A 17561-nucleotide genomic window follows, 5' to 3' on the forward strand; every position below is an offset into this window, starting at 1 on the left:
CAACTAGACTTACTTAAAAGAAGGAACATATTTAGGACCTCAATAAATGGTTTAAACCTAAAATCTAGCGATAAGAAGTGATATATAAAAAAGCAGATTCCATAAACTACCATTAGACAATTTCAAATAAGAATCAATAGTTTATCATCAAAAAGAAAAGAAAGCTATAATCAATCTGGCACATGCATTTACAAAATCAGACAAACCTCAATTCCAACAGAGACTAGATTAGAGGGGTTTCTCAAAGCAATTTACAATGCTAATATTTTATAATGTCTTTTTTGACAAGACAGAGACAACTCAACTAAGTGACAAAACAATTAGCTAAATATTTCTAAATGGCCAGGAAACTGTACACAAGAACTGCAAATTAGTAGTTAATGATTAACAGAGGCTTTCCAAAGGTATGCTATAAACTGTTCTCAATGGAACTCTCAGTTCTATACTATCAGTTAGTCTGGTGCTAATCAAGTCAAAAGAAAAGGCAATAGCAAATGTCAGAAGGAAATAATCTCATTCTCAAAGTACATATAAAACTTTTCTCAGAAAGTCTTGGAAGACAGAAAATGCTGGCTGTTACAAGGATTTAGCAAACTAGAGTTGAATCCAGATTTGCCACATAAGAAGTGTCTGAAAGAACTAAATTCATAAATAATGCAGAAACATGCTTATGAAGAACACATGCTTATGCTCTTGAACCTAAGTGGCTGGACTAAAAGATTTTCAAGGTTCTTTCCAAGTCTACAATCATAGTCCTTGCCTTTTTGATTATTATCCTTGACTACCCATAAATATTTGTTGCCACTATGTTTTGTTCCTGGCACTATCTATAAGAATAACAATGATTAGAGAAATTACAGCTAATAAAAAAGTAAACAATGAAAATAAAGAAAAATTAATCAGATAAAGTACTGTGTCCTCCATACATTTCTTCTGTAATCAAGAATCTTGATATTCCTATTTAGAAAGTACTTTCAGACAGTAAAATGAGGGAAGACTGACAACTTTTTAGGAGTCCACCTTTTAAGGACCCTTATTTTAGAGAAAATTATGCGGTGAGAGTTCCAAGCAAATAATGGATCAACGGTCAAAGAATTAAGATTACTTTTCCTTATAGAGAGAAAATAACTCTTCCACTTGAAGGTAATAATGCCAAATGTGGTTTAAGGATTGATATTTACAGACAGGAGCTTTTTTAAAAACTTATCAACAAGTATAATTTACACTTACAGATCACACATCCTAGCACAGAAAATCCAAAGCACCAGACTAGAGACTAGAAACAGCAAAAAGACCGTAAGACCTGTATATACTGAAGACATCACTACCTGGGCTCACCAAGTGTCAGAATATTTTAGACAAAAATCTACTCATTGTTATGGAAAAATAAATTGGAAAATATACACTAGAACAGTGAAACCTAAAGAGAAATTTCATTCTCATGGTCCACAGAAAGTTCTCAGAGTATGTTGAAAAGCTCACCCGTTTTGAAATTTTGACCCTGTGCTTCACTGTATCTTCCATATATTTGGTTTTGTCATTTGTTGGTGTGTGCTTTGATAACCCAAGCTTTTCATATTCCATTGTTTTATCTTCACAATGGACTTCAACTTTAGACTGGTTTTCCAAAATATCTGAATCTATTTCAGTCCTTTTATCTTCTTCAGCACAGCATTTCACACACACATATTCTTTGTCTTCCTCTCCCATTTGTTGTGCTTGAGAAAGACTTAACCCAACACAATCACCATGAAACCAGTCATCACATCTCCCACAGCCAACCATAAACCTGGAAGGGAAAAAAAAAAATAAAACTTTGATTTCATACACTTTCTTAACAACTAATGTCAAAAGCAAGTCTACATGAAATGTTTTAATATTTTGCTGATATTTTGCATGTTTTCCACCTTTACCCAGTGTATCAGTTCAATGTGAAGCAAGTTTTCAAAGAAAAGAACATTCAATGAAAATAGAACTTTTAGAAAGTATTTCCCCTCTAGATGAATATTACTGGGGAAAAACCCCATTAAGAGTGAAGTAAGACAACTGACTTTTGTCAGCATACTGTATAACAAAGTATAGAATAACAGTATTTCTCCACTGAGAAAGGCAGTAAGATCTGTAATTTGATCAAACAACCCATCAGTTACAATTAAATTTACTACACAGACCTGTAATCATATATAAAACTGGAGAACTTATCCAACTGATCATTTTAAATAACAAGTTTAAAATCAGATAGCAACAAAAATGCAATTCAAAAACTAACATAATGGAGCTTCTCAAATTGTTTTACTAACCACCTTAATTAACTAAGAGTTCAAAATACTCTGGCTCATGATGCCAGAGATACAGCTCAAGAATTTTAAGTAACTTTGAGTGTGGAATTCCTTACTACCAACCATATGCTTTAGATAATAAACTTGTTTTCCCACATCAAGAGCACTATCACATCTTAACATTATGATATTAATATACAGGCTGAATTTAAATTTTGAAACAATCTTCTCATACGATTTTTTCTTTGCTGCACTTTACCTAAGAAATAACTTCAGTACCCAATGTAAAAGTCCAGGGACATGGGATTTATGACCCTATAAAACATTCTTTTCTAACTTAGTATCTGGAATTTCTTTTTGAATACAAGGGCAAATCAGTTGTACTAATAGCAATTTGAGGAAGTATCTTGTTTACATGCTTTTCAACCCATTGTTAATCATGTTTGACATTTTCCTTTCTTCACCAGTTAAGTAATTCATGGTATGTTTCAAAGATTAAAAAGATTGAGGATTAAAAGGATTCTTTAATGGTTTAAACTCTGTGATTTTGATTATAGTGGCACCACCAAGGGTCAAGACTCCTTTGAAAACCTCTGGTCCAATAGGAAGATGTTAAAGGTAAATACACTGTGTGATATGGCCAGCTGTCTCTAACTATACCAGATGTCGTTTTAATGACAGAACTATAAAAATCAGAACACTGAGTTTCAAGCCTTACAGGGTGTTCTGAAAGTCAATCCAAATACTAATTCCTCAAGAGTAGCACACTCTTCTTCCTCGTGACTTTACATTGGGTACCAAACTACTGCTGTGCTTTATGGAAATTTACTTCCTCCTGCTTCTAATTCACCATTCATCACCCTACTACTGCTATCCTGTGCTAGCTTTATCAGGTGAGTAACTTCCCCAATGATTCATTTGGTTTGGGGGTGGGGGAGGGATCCCTCATGCCTTATATGTAGACAAAAGAAAAAAAAATGTTGGATTCATCAGTCCAGTAAGAAAACTTTCAATCTCGTTATTTGTTTGCAAGACAGAAATGGTTTCTTCAGGTTTGGGGAGATTTTAAACAGGCCCATGTTTCAATTATACAGATCTTCCAGCCAACAGAAAAGGTCTGAAAAATGCAGGTGCTTCAATGTTCTACTTCAAGTTGCAGACTCCCAAGAACTGCTACTTCTTGAAAGTGACTAATATGAATGTGTTTGAAATACTGAAGATAATGATTTCCTTGTACTTCCACTGCCAGAGTGGTGCTATGATTTCTTCTATGTCTGAAATAGTTTCAGCCAAAGCTCTGGTTTAACTTAACAGTATGACCACAGCTATGCTTTTGCCCCAAAGCCACATCTTAGTATCAAATTACAAAGCACCTATTAAGAATCTTGTTTTATTTAACCAGAGAAGAGTCAGTCATTTTATGCTCATGAAATTTATTTAGTAATTATTTCAAGTCTATTTTGGAAATGTTTCCTCAAACTTGAGAGGCAGCTCTGCAAAGCAAATCTCTAGCGTCATCTACAGCTGTTATCTTAATAGTTTAGGTGTATATAAAATATACACATCAGAGAGGAAAACATAATTCACTCCAAAGTGAGAATTATCCAAAATGTAAAAATAGATTTTTATGCCTAAAACTAGTAATGTGAACTTTATGAACTGTACTTTTTACAAAAAAACAATGTTTTTTCCCTTTCATATTATGACTCATGTTTAAAAACATGGGGAATGGGGAGGAAGTATGGATCACACAGCTAACAATTTTTTTCCCATTTTCTGCTCCATCCTTTAGATTTCTGATTACCGTTAGGCAAAATCACTTAAAGACTAACCTAGATGTTAAAATATTTCACTTAAAAAAATCAATGTTGTGATCTGTAGCTCTGGATTAACTGCACCAAGTCAGCATTAATCAGTTAAGAGTTCAGAAATATTTATGTCGTGTCTCCTACTCTTCTGTGTACACACATGTAAGTTTAAACTAAACTAGAACTACTGTAATTAAAAACTAATTTGAAATTCTAACCTTAATGCCTATCTTTAAGCATAAGCCAAAATACCTTATTTTCAAGTTTCTTCAAAGTAAACCACAGTGCCAACAGCCCATTCTTAGCACACTGGTGTCAAAATTTACAATGGAATTGTTCAGAGATGGGCCTTCAGTTCTTGTAAATGTTTCCCTTCAGGTGACAACCTAGATCATATTACTATGAAAGTGTATGTACTCACCCTTTTCTAAGATGAAAGGCTCCTATTCCACATAAACATGACTGTTTTTGACACTAACAATCTAATCTGCAGAGAAAAATACTTGCTATCGAACTTGTAAAATCCTAAGAAAAACAATCATTTATCCAGGAAAAACTTTACTACTGAGAAAAAGGTTTCTAGTGAATGTATAAAAGCCAAGAATCCACTTTGCTAAGGGAATTTGTTTTTTAATTTCACCCAATATACTAGCCTGCCCCAACAGGACAAGAAAGTGTCATATAAACTAGAGGACACCATTGTCTTTGGGAAAGGTAGGGAAATACTAGGCTACCAAGTAGGTAATATGAAAAGACTAAGGTCTCTTCCTTCCAAAATGCCTACCAGTTTTTGTTGAAATTCAGATACCAAATCTTTAGAATAGGTATAGAAGTTGCTTATGGTCAAATATTTGGCCATGCCATGAACAAATGAATTTTCAAAAATATAATTTCCAACTGTAAGTATATCCAGGAAACTAACTCAGTTGCAATATATGTAAAATGCTTAAGAGTTAGTCTTTACAGAAGCAAGACTGTCCCAAGTGCTACAAAATGTTGTATTAACTAACAGCTTTCAATGTGGCTAGTGCATGAGATCAAAGAGATGGAAGAAAGTTATTTCCAGATATACTCTTAATAAATTTGTATTCTTACACATGGATTAAAATAGGAGCCCAATGAATACAAGCACAATATATCAAAGTAGTAGTGAAGTCTAGTTGACAGGTAAAGAAAAAAACAATTACTTAGGCTTCTTTATTCACAAAATTGAGGTAATGTGAATGTTGCTTCCAAAACTGATTGTTTCCAATGTTGTCATAGATCATTCATGTAAAGTACATTGGGTAAACTCAAACTCCCTACACATCTCATATTCTGAGTCATTTTCCAGACTAGGGCAGAGAAACTCCAGGTTTTATAGAGTAGATCCAGTAGGCAGCATCAGATTAGTCTTTAGGAAAATAACCACTGATGTTCATCAAGTGAGTCATTATTAAACAGCTTGGGCAAACTTGGGCCATCAGAACAGTTTATCTACAAAAATGCTATATTATAACATACTTAAAACATTGCTTCCAACTCCATGCCAGTTTCATTTTAGCAACTCATTCACTTTTAAGATTCCTATTCCAAGACTTTGACCACATGACAGCAGATGATTCATAAGATTCTGGCAAAGAGAAAAGCTCTGGCTTAAAAAAATACTTAGAAGCACCTTCCAGCTCTTAATTCTCTTAGGCCTGAAAATTTAACAGATCCACTTCAGAGTATTTGAATACCGTGTTTCAGATAAAAAAGCATGAAGAGTATATACATGTGAGGGCAAATGGAAGACTTCTTCAAGACACACTTTTTAAAAACTGGAATGTTGTTATAAAGTAACCACTGCCACTAAAAATAGGCTATCTGCTGAATCATGAATTAAATCATCCTTTGCAATACAACTTATTTTATATAGTCCCAAGAACTCCCACCCACTCGACCCAACCACCAAGCCCCACATCAAAATAATGTATTACAACAAACTGTCCCTCCCTAAAGAGTTTCACTTTTATGTAATCTGCAGTATTGGGAAAAGCAATTCTAACATTACTTTCGTGAATTACTTTCATGAATAAGGGTAACACTACAATGTGCAAATTATGTTTTATCGTATCAATGTTGATAGAAGCTCCAACAGCCATCTGAACACTTGAACAGGATAATCTTGTAGCTGCAACTCCATTTCATCTTGTTTTCCTTTTCTTAAAAAGCCAGCAAATTTAGAAAAATAATGGGGAAGGGGTAGTGTTATAAAACAATGAATGTAACACTGAATCCTAAAAAAGGAATGCCAAAGGGCAAGATCAAAATTCACAAGAAATCCTCCAAATCACTACAACATTCAAAAAAGAAATACAGGTTTTCACTCCATTCCATGGTACATTCAAAATTCACCTGGGTAATGTTAACAGTTGTTTTAGTATCATTTCATTCCAAGGTCAAGTTTGAGAGTTAGGAAGTGGTGATATCGTCATAGTTAAGTATGCTTCATTTTACAAAAAAATAAATTTAAAAAAGTCTTCAAAAGAAAAATAGGATTTCCATTATCACCTTCACATTTTATTACTACTACTTCTCAAGCCAAGTAACTTACAGACTCCAAAGCAGTGTAACAGTTTTCTGATTAGCAGAAAGCTTTTTTCAGATACAAGGACTAAATTACACTCACAGGTTACAATGACAAAATATTTCCATATATACCAGCTGTTGGTCAGGTTATGTTGTTTAAAATGTTGTAGGATGATATATTTATAAATTGAGTGAGTGACTCCATCTTCCTATCATTTATCCAGTATTGATGAGGGATTTTTTTGTTTCTACAAAAGTCTTTGTATGTTAAATAATTTTCTATAAAAAAGCTCCCACACTAATCGCATCCTAAAAAAGCAGTTTCTCTAAATTAGTGTATGTATCACATACACACACACACACATACACACACACATACACACACACATACACACACCTGTTGCCATGTGGTTTTTTGCAAAACCCACACTGCTTGCTGGGAGTCCATATATATTTGCTTTCGAATGAAGAGCTATGATCTGAGCCTTCTCTTTTTACGGTAGCTATGTTGTCTGGAATGAACAATGGTGGCTCATCCAAAGAAAAACTTTTGCTGCTTCTTCTTTGGCGGGGCTGTAGGCTTTTCTCGGGTTTTTTTAGTTTCAGTTTCTCCTCCTCCTTAACATGCTCTATGCTACCTGAGTGGTCAAGCTCTTCCTTCATGTGACTATTGGTTTTCATTGCTGGAGTCAGCGGCTGGGGCTTATGGCACTGTTTCTGGCTGGAATGTAACAAATGTCCAGTTTGTGCAGGATGATGAGGTTCTTTTGAGCAACCAGGGTGACCTTGAGACTTATCGCTCAAAGAATGAGTTAATAAGGGTTTGGAAATCTGTACTAAATTTTGATCCTGTGATGTTTTCTTCACTACAGCATGAGCTTGATTTTTCATAGATTTCACCCCAGAATTGCAACTCTGAAACTTTGAATCTTTACCAACTTTCTTTCTCACTTTGACTGGCCTATGAAAATTTTGCTGAGATTCTGGCTCATTAGCATTTCGTTTTACACTTTTGACATTAACTTTAGTTTTGTTACGCATTAATTCACGCTTTACTGCAACCATTTTTTTCAGAGTATCTGCGGTCACGTTTTGCTTAGAATGAATTACAGGTTTTGTATGTTTGGATTTTATGTTTTTTGACTCTAAGCAAGAAACACTACTTGCTCTGCTGTTCCTATCATCCTGAAGGTTTGCTGTTTCATGAGACTCCGTTTTAATACTTCCAAGAATATTCAGCTGTTCTGAATTTTGGTCAGCTGCATCACAAACAGCATTTTCTAAAATATCACTTTCTGATTCAAAAGTACTGGTATCAACCATATCTAAGTTCGATTTATTAAATTCACTGCTCTCCAACTGTTTATCGTAAGACTCTGTGTTTTTACAATAACCCAACGGTTCTATTTCATTTCTCTGAAGGGAGTTCTTAGCTTCATCAGCAACTTCCATGGTATTCTTCAATTCCAAATTACATTCATTTACTTCGTCCACAGAACTGGACAAACCTACAAGGTTCCTTTCTGTCTCATTTGTGCAGGCAACACCACGAGAGAAATCAGCAGATCCAGGGTCCCCAGGAATTTGGTCATCTCCATGAGATAAGTTTACTATCTCCTCTGATTCCTGTTCAGCTTTTCCCTTTACCCTCACTTCTTCAACAACAATCTCATCCATTTTATCTGAAACAGAATCATTCTCTTCATGTTCTCCTTTATCTGAAAACTTTAACAATGGGCTACCAACAGTCTCGGTTTTACATTCCATTAAAGTTTCATTTTTCTTTTCTTCAATACTAACACAAGTCTCTGAAAGGAGTGGACAGTTTATTTCAGGAGATGGCACATTTGCTTCTCCCTGATTAGTACACTTCTGCTTAGACTCTAACCCAGCTTCATCATCCTTCATTTCAAGACAAGGTGACACTGAAGAATGACTTGGAGACACTGATACTTCTGGCACTGCTTCAATTTGTCCAGTATGTCGGCTGCTCCTTCTCTCTTTATGGTGCTCAGGTTTCGGTGATGCACAAGCTTCTTTAATCTGACACCTCTCTGGTTGTTTCACCCCTGCTTTAGGGGCAGATACAGTCTTCCCAGATGCTTTTTTTGTGCTATTTAAAGGTGCTGCATTTGAACGCTTGGCAATAGTGCTTTGTCGCAAACTTCTTACTTGTTCTATCACAAGGGAAAAAATAAAATAAAAATAACTTAGCTATTTTGCCATGTGCTTTTATGTCAATGCAATTTAGACTCTATCACTTCTTTATTCTGAGCTATAAAATTTATTTGCTCACTCAACAAGAATGTACTAAACAATTAGTCATGATGGTAATATTATACATATGTATACATATACACATGCACATATATATGCATGTATACACATACACGTTAAATTTTATACTTACTCAGTTCTTTAAATTCTGGTGGGAAGAACCCTCCATAAAATTCAGACTGATACTAAACTTTACTACATAAGACAGAAATGTTTTCATCAGTTTCTTTTCTATAAGAAGAAAGCTGGGAGTAAGAGAAGTTAAATAAGCTTCCCTTTACATTAACACCCATCTTAAGCAAGACTGTCTTAAAGTTTTAAACACTTTTAAACATATAAAACCAAATTCAGGTGTCAATAAACTAAATACACTAAACCATCTATCATAAACAGGATCTGTATGAGTTTCAAAACACAGCCTCAAAAAAACTCTTAATTCCTTTAAGAAGGTGTTCCACTTACATCATCATTTTAACATTCAAGCTATTCCTAAGAGAACAAATGAAGTATATACACTAGCGTATCAGATACAGATCAACAAATGGAGAAATTACAATTAAAAAGATTTAAGCCAAGAAAACGTATCATAAAGGAAAGTGAGGAAAGTATGAAAATAACTTAATAATGCTTCCCACCTTTAACAATACTAACAAAGTATCCTCTAAGTGAGTTTTTCCTCCTTTCCCTATCTGGATACATCCTCCAGGTAAAAAGAAACTGGGAAGAGAGCTGAATAATTCACTAAGTAGAAAAACAACCCAGAAACCAAAATAAAAAATAGAAGCCATTTCCAAGTCTATGTACATCCAGTACCTCTAAACCAACTCTGCATAAAGCTCAACACTACCAACCCAAAACAGAGAAAAGAAGCCCCTTCCTATCAGTGTAAAACCCTACTGTGCACCAATATTTAGAACATTTCCTTATTTGTCATCTATCACTAAACTGTGAGACTCTTAAAGAAGGGATCATATGTCCTCATTTGTCTTTAGCAGTACTGGGTGATGTTTAGTCCTGACATAATTATTAATAGCACACGTTTTCACTCTCCCAAGTGTCCCTTGGGAGACACTTGGACAACAAATCATACGGTCACCCTCACCTTAGAGACCTTTGTGATCCCCCAAGAACTGCAACTGTGTTAGTACTCAACAACTTTTAAAACTTACTTAGAAGATTATTAACTGTTTATCACATGCTCAGATATGTAATATTTTTAAGTAACTAAAATGTTAATCATTTGTTATCAGCATTTAGATGATTTTTATAGCTGTAAAGATAACTTGTAATAACTTACAGCCCTACTTCACTCATGTGCCCTAAAATAAAATACATCAAGAACTTTTAACACCCCTTACCCAAGTGGTTGCTACAAATGACAACTGAATAGTATATTCAACTGTGGAGGTGTTCAGATAAAAAAATTATTTTCCAACAGTAACTGATTTATTGAGCAAAGGATAAAGTCACTTTTTCTCCTCTAATTGTAAACTGCCTGAATTTCAAAGCGTAGCTGTTTACCTAAACATTCTCATTATTTGTCTACAATGTTCATTTCCTTTTCATTTCTCAAAGCCACAAGTATATAACAAACAACTTATTTTAAAAACTATTTAAAAATACCAATCAAGGAGAATATAAATACATACATCTAAGTTAATCCACTTCTTAAAATCCCACGCTAAAGCTATACAAAATGCATAAATCTAAAAGGAAAGGAAGAGGAGAAAAAAGTGGTAATTTTGGAATTCAAGCAGGAAATAACCAAGAAGTAACTTATCAGGAGATCCAAAGAGAGACAAACACTTAGCTGGCAGTGTTGGCAAGAACCAACACCAGTAATACCTCCAAGGCCTTAGGCACTGGTGACCCCAGTGGGGATAAAGGCAGGTAGTTAAAATAAGGATGAGTTGAAAGCTGTTAAGAACCAGTGAGATCCCTAGCTCCCTCTCTGCTATTCTATCTGTTGGGCAACTGCCTTCACTGGTCCTAATTCAGGACTGGAGGCTAATTCTCTGCAGAATATAAAACAGAGTTTCTAGACTAAAGAACACCAAGCACAAACAATAGTGGCAGTGAAGTACACTGAAATTTATGATTAAGTGAATTTGTATGCAGTTGACCCTTGCACAACATGGGGGTTAGAAGCACTGACCCTTCATGTAGTCAAAAATCTGCATTAACTTTGACCCTCAAAAAACTTAATACCCTACTATTGACCAGAAGTCTTACTAATAACATAAATCACTGATTAACAGTCTGTATGTGATATGAATTATATATATTGTATCTTACAATAAAGCTAGAGATAAGAAAATGTTAAGAAAAATTTAAGAGAATATAAAATACATTTATATTACTGTATAGTATTTATTGAAAAAAATACACATATAAGTGTATCTGTGCAGGTCACACCCATGTTGTTTGAGGGCCTACTGTATACTGAAGCTCAGTCTCCTGAGTCAGCTTCCCTCAAGGGCTCTCATAGCAGGCTAGCAACCTAATGAACTTATGAAAATAAATTCTGACACCTAGATTCTTCCAAAAAACAGCACAGCCAGATCACCACAGTGACGTTCCCAGCTGACAAAACCCAGCCCACAACAATTAAAAGGCTCCATATGGTTTTAGTTTCCTACTCTAAAATATAAGCAAGCAATTAAGTCCCTGACATGAAACATAGAAGCCAAAAAAAATAAACCCAAGAACGTAGAGAAACTATGAAAAGGAGATTAAAAACAAAAAAACACTTGTAAGCACCCTACAAAACACCACAGAAGATACTGTGTCCATCCAACAGGACTGCAGTGCTACAAAAAGGATTATTCCCAAAGCAAAAAGGATCATTCAGAAATTAGATTATGTAGAATTTGATGGAAAAGTTGGAAGGTAAAAATGAGAAAATTCCAGCAAGTAAAGGAAAAAAACAAGTAGGGAAGATAAAGAAAATGGAAAGACTAGTCCCTGTTATCTAACAGTTGAATAAAAGAAGTTCCAGAAAGCAAGTGGTAAGAAAATAAAGAGGGGAATTACAAATGAAATAAACCAAGAAATTTCACCTTGAAATCTCACCTGTCCTTACACCTTTGGTTTTCTAGCTAGATCTCTTTGGAAGGATTACCTTGTGCCATTAAACGAGGTGATTTTCTTGGTGATCTCACTGAATTTTCTTCTACTTTGTCCCTCAAATTCCTGTTAGGTAAAATCAGTTCTTCTTCATCAATGGTATCATTGCCACTTTCTTTAACAACTCCTTCATCCATAATATCATCAAGGCCAACAACTAGAAAAAAACAAAAAAATAAAAAAAATGTTTTAAAACACTGGGGCATTATTTAAGGCAGTACAAACATTGTGAGACAGTTTAATGCAGTACTACGCAGTCATGAAAATTCCTAATACGTGACACTGTCACTACCAAGTTGCCGATTCAGTTTCACAAACTTCTACCTTATGAGGTAACTAGTCAAAGAGAGTATTAGCTATAATCTTTCTTGTTTTGACCTACACTATCACTCTCCCTATCATTCACGGTACCTTTGTCAACCTTAAAAGCAACTATACCTGGAGTATTCAGTTATCCCAAAGTGGCACAAAAGAGTCTAATACCCTAAAAAACTTGTGATTCTAGGGTCATGCTAGTACCAAAAGATTCTAGTTCTAACTGTAATTCTATTACTTAAAGTCTTTACGCTACATGTGTGAATGTAAATAATGTAAATATACTTTGGAATGATAGGAAAACATGCACACACACACACACAGAAATGAAAAACATAATGTAAGCCTCCCCTGCCCTGCAAAATGCCAGGAAAAATGGGAGGTGTTTAATATAGCTACATACATAATGACCTTCTCCAAGTCAAAAGACAAATATTCATTCACTTAACGGAGAGGTGGAGAGGTGGGGGAGATATGGAAAAGGACTGGGGGATACCAAAGAAAATATAAAACTGTATTTAGATCATCAATGGGTTTATTTCTATATACAATGAATGTCACTTAACTAGCTGACATACAGCAATTTTGGATGTATAAGTGTATGAAATCTCATTTAAAAAATGCAAATTTTTAGATCAGAAAGCCTGGACTCAAATCCTTGCTAAAACACTTAACTAAAATTTGACCAAGTCACTTAAGCTCTCTAAGTTTCTTTATCTCCAAAATGAGTATAACAATACCTGTCCTACCTACCTCACAGGCTGTTGTGAGGCCTAAGTGAGAAGATGTGTGAGAACTCACTTTGTAAGCTTTAGAGTACTAAACAAATGTTAGTTATTATCTTCATCTTAGGGTTAGAAGGAACCTCTAGAAGTTATCTAGTCCTCATCTTTGTATCCAAGTAGAACTTCAATTAAAATAGCTCAAGATAGTGGTCTATCCTAAAATTTAAAGAGAACAAATTCTTTATAAATATACTTTCAAATGATACAATCTTTTTGAAGAGCACTTTGACAACAAACAGAATCGTGAAACTGCTTATACACTGACCAATGAGTTATGAAGAGAAAATAAATTACAAAAAGAAACACCGGCTAGAAAACACAGTATGATCTTTAATCAGCAACAAATGAAATGAGTGTGTGTATGTACATTAAGACAAACCAAAAAAAGTGTCACAGGAAGTAGATGAAAATTATAACAATACTCTATAAAATACACATTTTTCTTATTTTCTACATTTCCTGCTATGTGCATTTATTACTCTCAAAAATAAAGTCAACGCTTTTTAACCACTATGATATGCACTAAAAGCTAACAGAAGCATATACTTCTGGAAAATTGATCAGGACACATTTAAGATATGATTAGGGGAGAAAAAGGTGAGTTCCATTAAGGCTATTCCACCATGATGGAATACTTACATTGTCACACATTCACACTCATTCTCAAAGAATTTTTAACATTAGATTAATATTCCACTGTTCATTTATGAAAGCAAAATTTAAGACTTGTCATTTATATAACTGAAAAGTAGTCTCTTTTATGAAAATTTTACATAAAAGCATATATATAGTACATGTATTACAAACATGCATAGACAGAAATGGATGGGGGGAAAAGCACCAGGGTATTATCAGTGATTATCTGTAGTGGTAAAGTGGATAAGGAATTTTGGGCGTTTTTTAAAATAAGTCATTATTATACTGTCTCTGCGTTCTCTGTTTTCTACAGTCAGCATGTACTTTGTATATTGTAATCAGGAGAGAGAGGAACAATCAAAAGAAGAAAACAGTTCAGGAGAAAAGTAACTAAATCCTGATTAAGACTGTTTGCTGATGGGGAGTGAAATGGTATGTTATGAATTTTAGGGCTATATTGCAAAACAGAATCAACAGAACTTAGCAGGTAAAATCCAAAGGTCAATTATTATTTAGCTTTTATCTTACTCCATTTCCTAGAAGCTCTGACACAGCTGACCTCTCCCCGCTCCCAGACTCCCTTTCTCCTTACTTGGCTTCTGAACATCACACATCCTCTTATCTCACTAGTCACTTCTCAGTATCCTTTGATAGAGCCTCCTCTTCTTGCAGATGATATCTACACGCTGGAGGATTTCAGGGTTCAGTCCTGCCATCTCTCTTCTTTATCTATATTCTCTCTTGCCTAAAGTTATCTGATCCAGTCCAATCTACAGTCCTCCAACTCCCAAAGTTATTCTGTCCAGCCCCAAGCTTACATTTGACCTCTGTACGAATGTGATCTGACATATCCACTAGATCTCAAAGCCTAACATACTGAAAACAAACACTGCTTCCACCATCGCTGCTCCCCTCAATAAAACTGGCCTAGTAAATAAATGGAACCTCCATTCACCCAATTACTCAAGCTTAAACTCTACAAATATCCTCAGCTCCTCTCTCTCCTCTTAGCCTACGTCCAAGAGGTCAGCATATCCTGCTAGCTCTATCTACAAAGTATCACTCATCTGACCATTTGTCACCTCCACAGCAAACTTTCTACACCATCTAAATCACCTCTCAAGACTACACTACAATAGTGTCCCAGATTCCTCTACTGCCACCCCCAAAACACACAGTCATTACACACAAGATTTACTCTTCACAAAGTCATCACTATGATCCTCTCAGAATATAAAGTCACATCACATCATGTTACCACTCTTCTGTCAATACCATCCAAACTACCAACACATTTAGATTTATTTATGTTCCAAATCCTAGCCAGGGTCACAGGGTCCTGAGATCTTCCCCAGCCAACTTCTCCGACTTAACACCTACCATCTACGACTCACTCTGCTCCAGCCACACTGGGCTCTCCTGAACACAGGAAAGCCTAATGCCATGTCTGCACCTTTGTACTTGACACTCTCTCTGCCTGGAGTGCTTTTCTCCCAAACATCCATATGGCTCACCCTCCGGCTTCATTCAGGTCTCACTCAAGTATCACTTCATCACAGATACCTTTCCTAAGGATCTTACCCAAAATGGTTCATGCTCCCTCCCATCACTGCCTACTAACTCTAGTGTACTTACTTCATCCTTTATAACGTTTCACTACCTGATTCAAAATCTATTAACTAACTACATTATCCACTAGAATTTAAACTCTACAGGTTGGGGACTTTGTCTCTTATTCATTGTTGAAACTCCAGAACCTATAACAACAACCTGGTATACAGTTAGGTACTCCAGAAATATTTGCCGAATAAAAGGATTAAGGGGAAGAAGGGGCCAGGAAAATGTAACTCTGATGAATGAGAGAAAAGCATTTCCATTAACTGAAAGAGCAGTTAGAAAGAACTAATTTTGAAGTGAGGTATAGACTTCACTTTTTGGATACACTGACACCTGAAGATAAAGAACAGACAGGAGCAGCATTAGGTAAGCACAGCCTCACAAGGAGGAGGAAGGAGAATTTCCCAGAAGCAGGATCAGGAAAGTTAACTGTCTCAGCGAACAAAGGAAGAAGAAAAACCCACTATCAGGACACAAAGCAGCAGAGGATCAGACAGCAAGAGATTAAAATGACAATGAGTGAAGAATGACAACTGCAGTTTTTTTTAAATAAATGTAATGGTGAAAGACAGAAAAGGGGACAATCAGCTAAAGGAAGTTAAAGGGACAAAAGATGGTTCTTCTATGTAAGTGACAAACGGGGAGGAGAATGGGGATGGGGGAAGGAGGAGTGGTAGGGAAAGTCACCTTTACAAAGAGGGAGATGAAGGAACAGGAAGGGAGGGGGGGAAGGGGAAAATTAATGGAGATCTGACCGTGTGTGTGCCAGAAAGTTAACTTGGGAGGTTAGCGACGCCTTGAAGTCCCAACATCATGCAAAAACCTCCTACATCAACAACCTACAATTACAATACCTCAGACTACACTTGAGATGTTTCACAGAGATTTCCAAGTGAGATGTTTCACAGTGAGATGTTTCACTGAGATTTCCAAGAATGAAGCTTTTTTGGACTCCTACTACACCCAGCAACACATTTCCTTCATCTCAAAAAGTCCATCTTAACATTATATCAACTCAACATTGTCTCCATTTCTAGGCCTCTCATGATGAACAAGGCCCCATAAAGCACCCACTAAAACTCTCAGCACCTCAAATTCTTCTATAAAATGGGAGAAATAATAGTGCTCATAATGTTGCTATAATACTTGGCTTGCTTGGAACAGTACTTAGCACTAAGAAAACCCTAAATTAACTGTTAACTTTTTTTTCAGTCTGCCAGTTTATGTACTCCACCATCTAAATTACGTATTCCTTCTCCTTTACTTCTTTCCTCACTTCCCCCAGAACAAATCAACCATTCAAAAAAAGTACCTGAGATTTCTTCCTTCTAATCCATCCATTCATCTGATTAAAGTAATTCACAGTACAGAATGAACAATCTCTAGGAAAACCCTCCTAGAGGTTTAAAAAACAAAGTATTTGTGTTTTAAAGAGTTTAATCCAACTGCCTCTGTTAAGAAAGTGAGTAGAGGTAAAAGAAAATCTGGGTTCTTTTCAGAATACTGCGTATCGTATCCTCAGGTATTGCCCATCCCTCCAAGCCTCCCTCTACCACAAGTCAAACTGAGATTCAGTATTTGGTATCTAACTTTTAAAAAAGTCATCAGTCCTTTTCAATACACCCAATAAAATTGAGAACTCTGGGTGACACACATACAAAAAAATGCAATGGCCCAAATTCTTTAGGAGGCAAGTATATAGCCAGGCCATGCAGAGGAAGAAACAATATGCTTTTTCCTCCCTCCCAACTGCAGAGTTAGGTGTCATTCTCATTTTGAAATTTGGCATAAAATCTTATCATACTCAGAAATCTCCTTGAGCCTGAATTTAGATCACATTAAAATTCTTCCCATTCCTTTCCCCCAACACACCCCACCACCAAACGGCCCTAATTAAATCTGCTGAACTCCGAAGCCAGTGAATTCTATGTGAAGTCCTCCGGACACTAATATTACTTTATGCCAGACTATTTATTTCCCATCTATTTTGGGGGGTCGGGGGAGAAAGGAGGTAAATGAGATAAAAAGACAATAAAAGCAAACCATTTGAAGTTGAATTTACTGAATTTCTCAACAACTGGGATTAGTTTAAATCACTTTAATACCATATGAAAGAAGAACTCCAGTACAGTAGGAAACTCTTCACATCTGACATGCCTTAATTC

The 17561-nt window shown here is 35.6% G+C and overlaps 1 protein-coding gene across 6 annotated transcripts in view; it reads right to left on the minus strand.

Moving 5' to 3' along the window:
- Positions 1-17561, minus strand: part of PHF3 (PHD finger protein 3) — a 71643-nt gene that overhangs the window by 19161 nt on the left and 34921 nt on the right. For 5 of the 6 annotated variants that reach the window (XM_036998365.2, XM_036998366.2, XM_036998367.2 and 2 more), the window contains 3 exons: positions 12039-12200; positions 7038-8817; positions 1483-1789 (listed from right to left, as the gene is read on the minus strand). In XM_036998365.2, coding sequence (XP_036854260.2) covers positions 1483-1789; positions 7038-8817; positions 12039-12180 — 2229 coding nt within the window. In that variant the 5' untranslated portion in view covers positions 12181-12200. Of the gene's footprint in view, positions 1-1482; positions 1790-5590; positions 6953-7037; positions 8818-12038; positions 12201-17561 lie in introns of those variants that run through there. The other variant, XM_036998370.2, reaches the window with a different exon arrangement.

This window comes from Manis javanica, chromosome 16 (genome assembly GCF_040802235.1).
Source record: "Manis javanica isolate MJ-LG chromosome 16, MJ_LKY, whole genome shotgun sequence".
In the NCBI taxonomy this organism is placed as follows: Eukaryota; Metazoa; Chordata; class Mammalia; order Pholidota; family Manidae; genus Manis; species Manis javanica.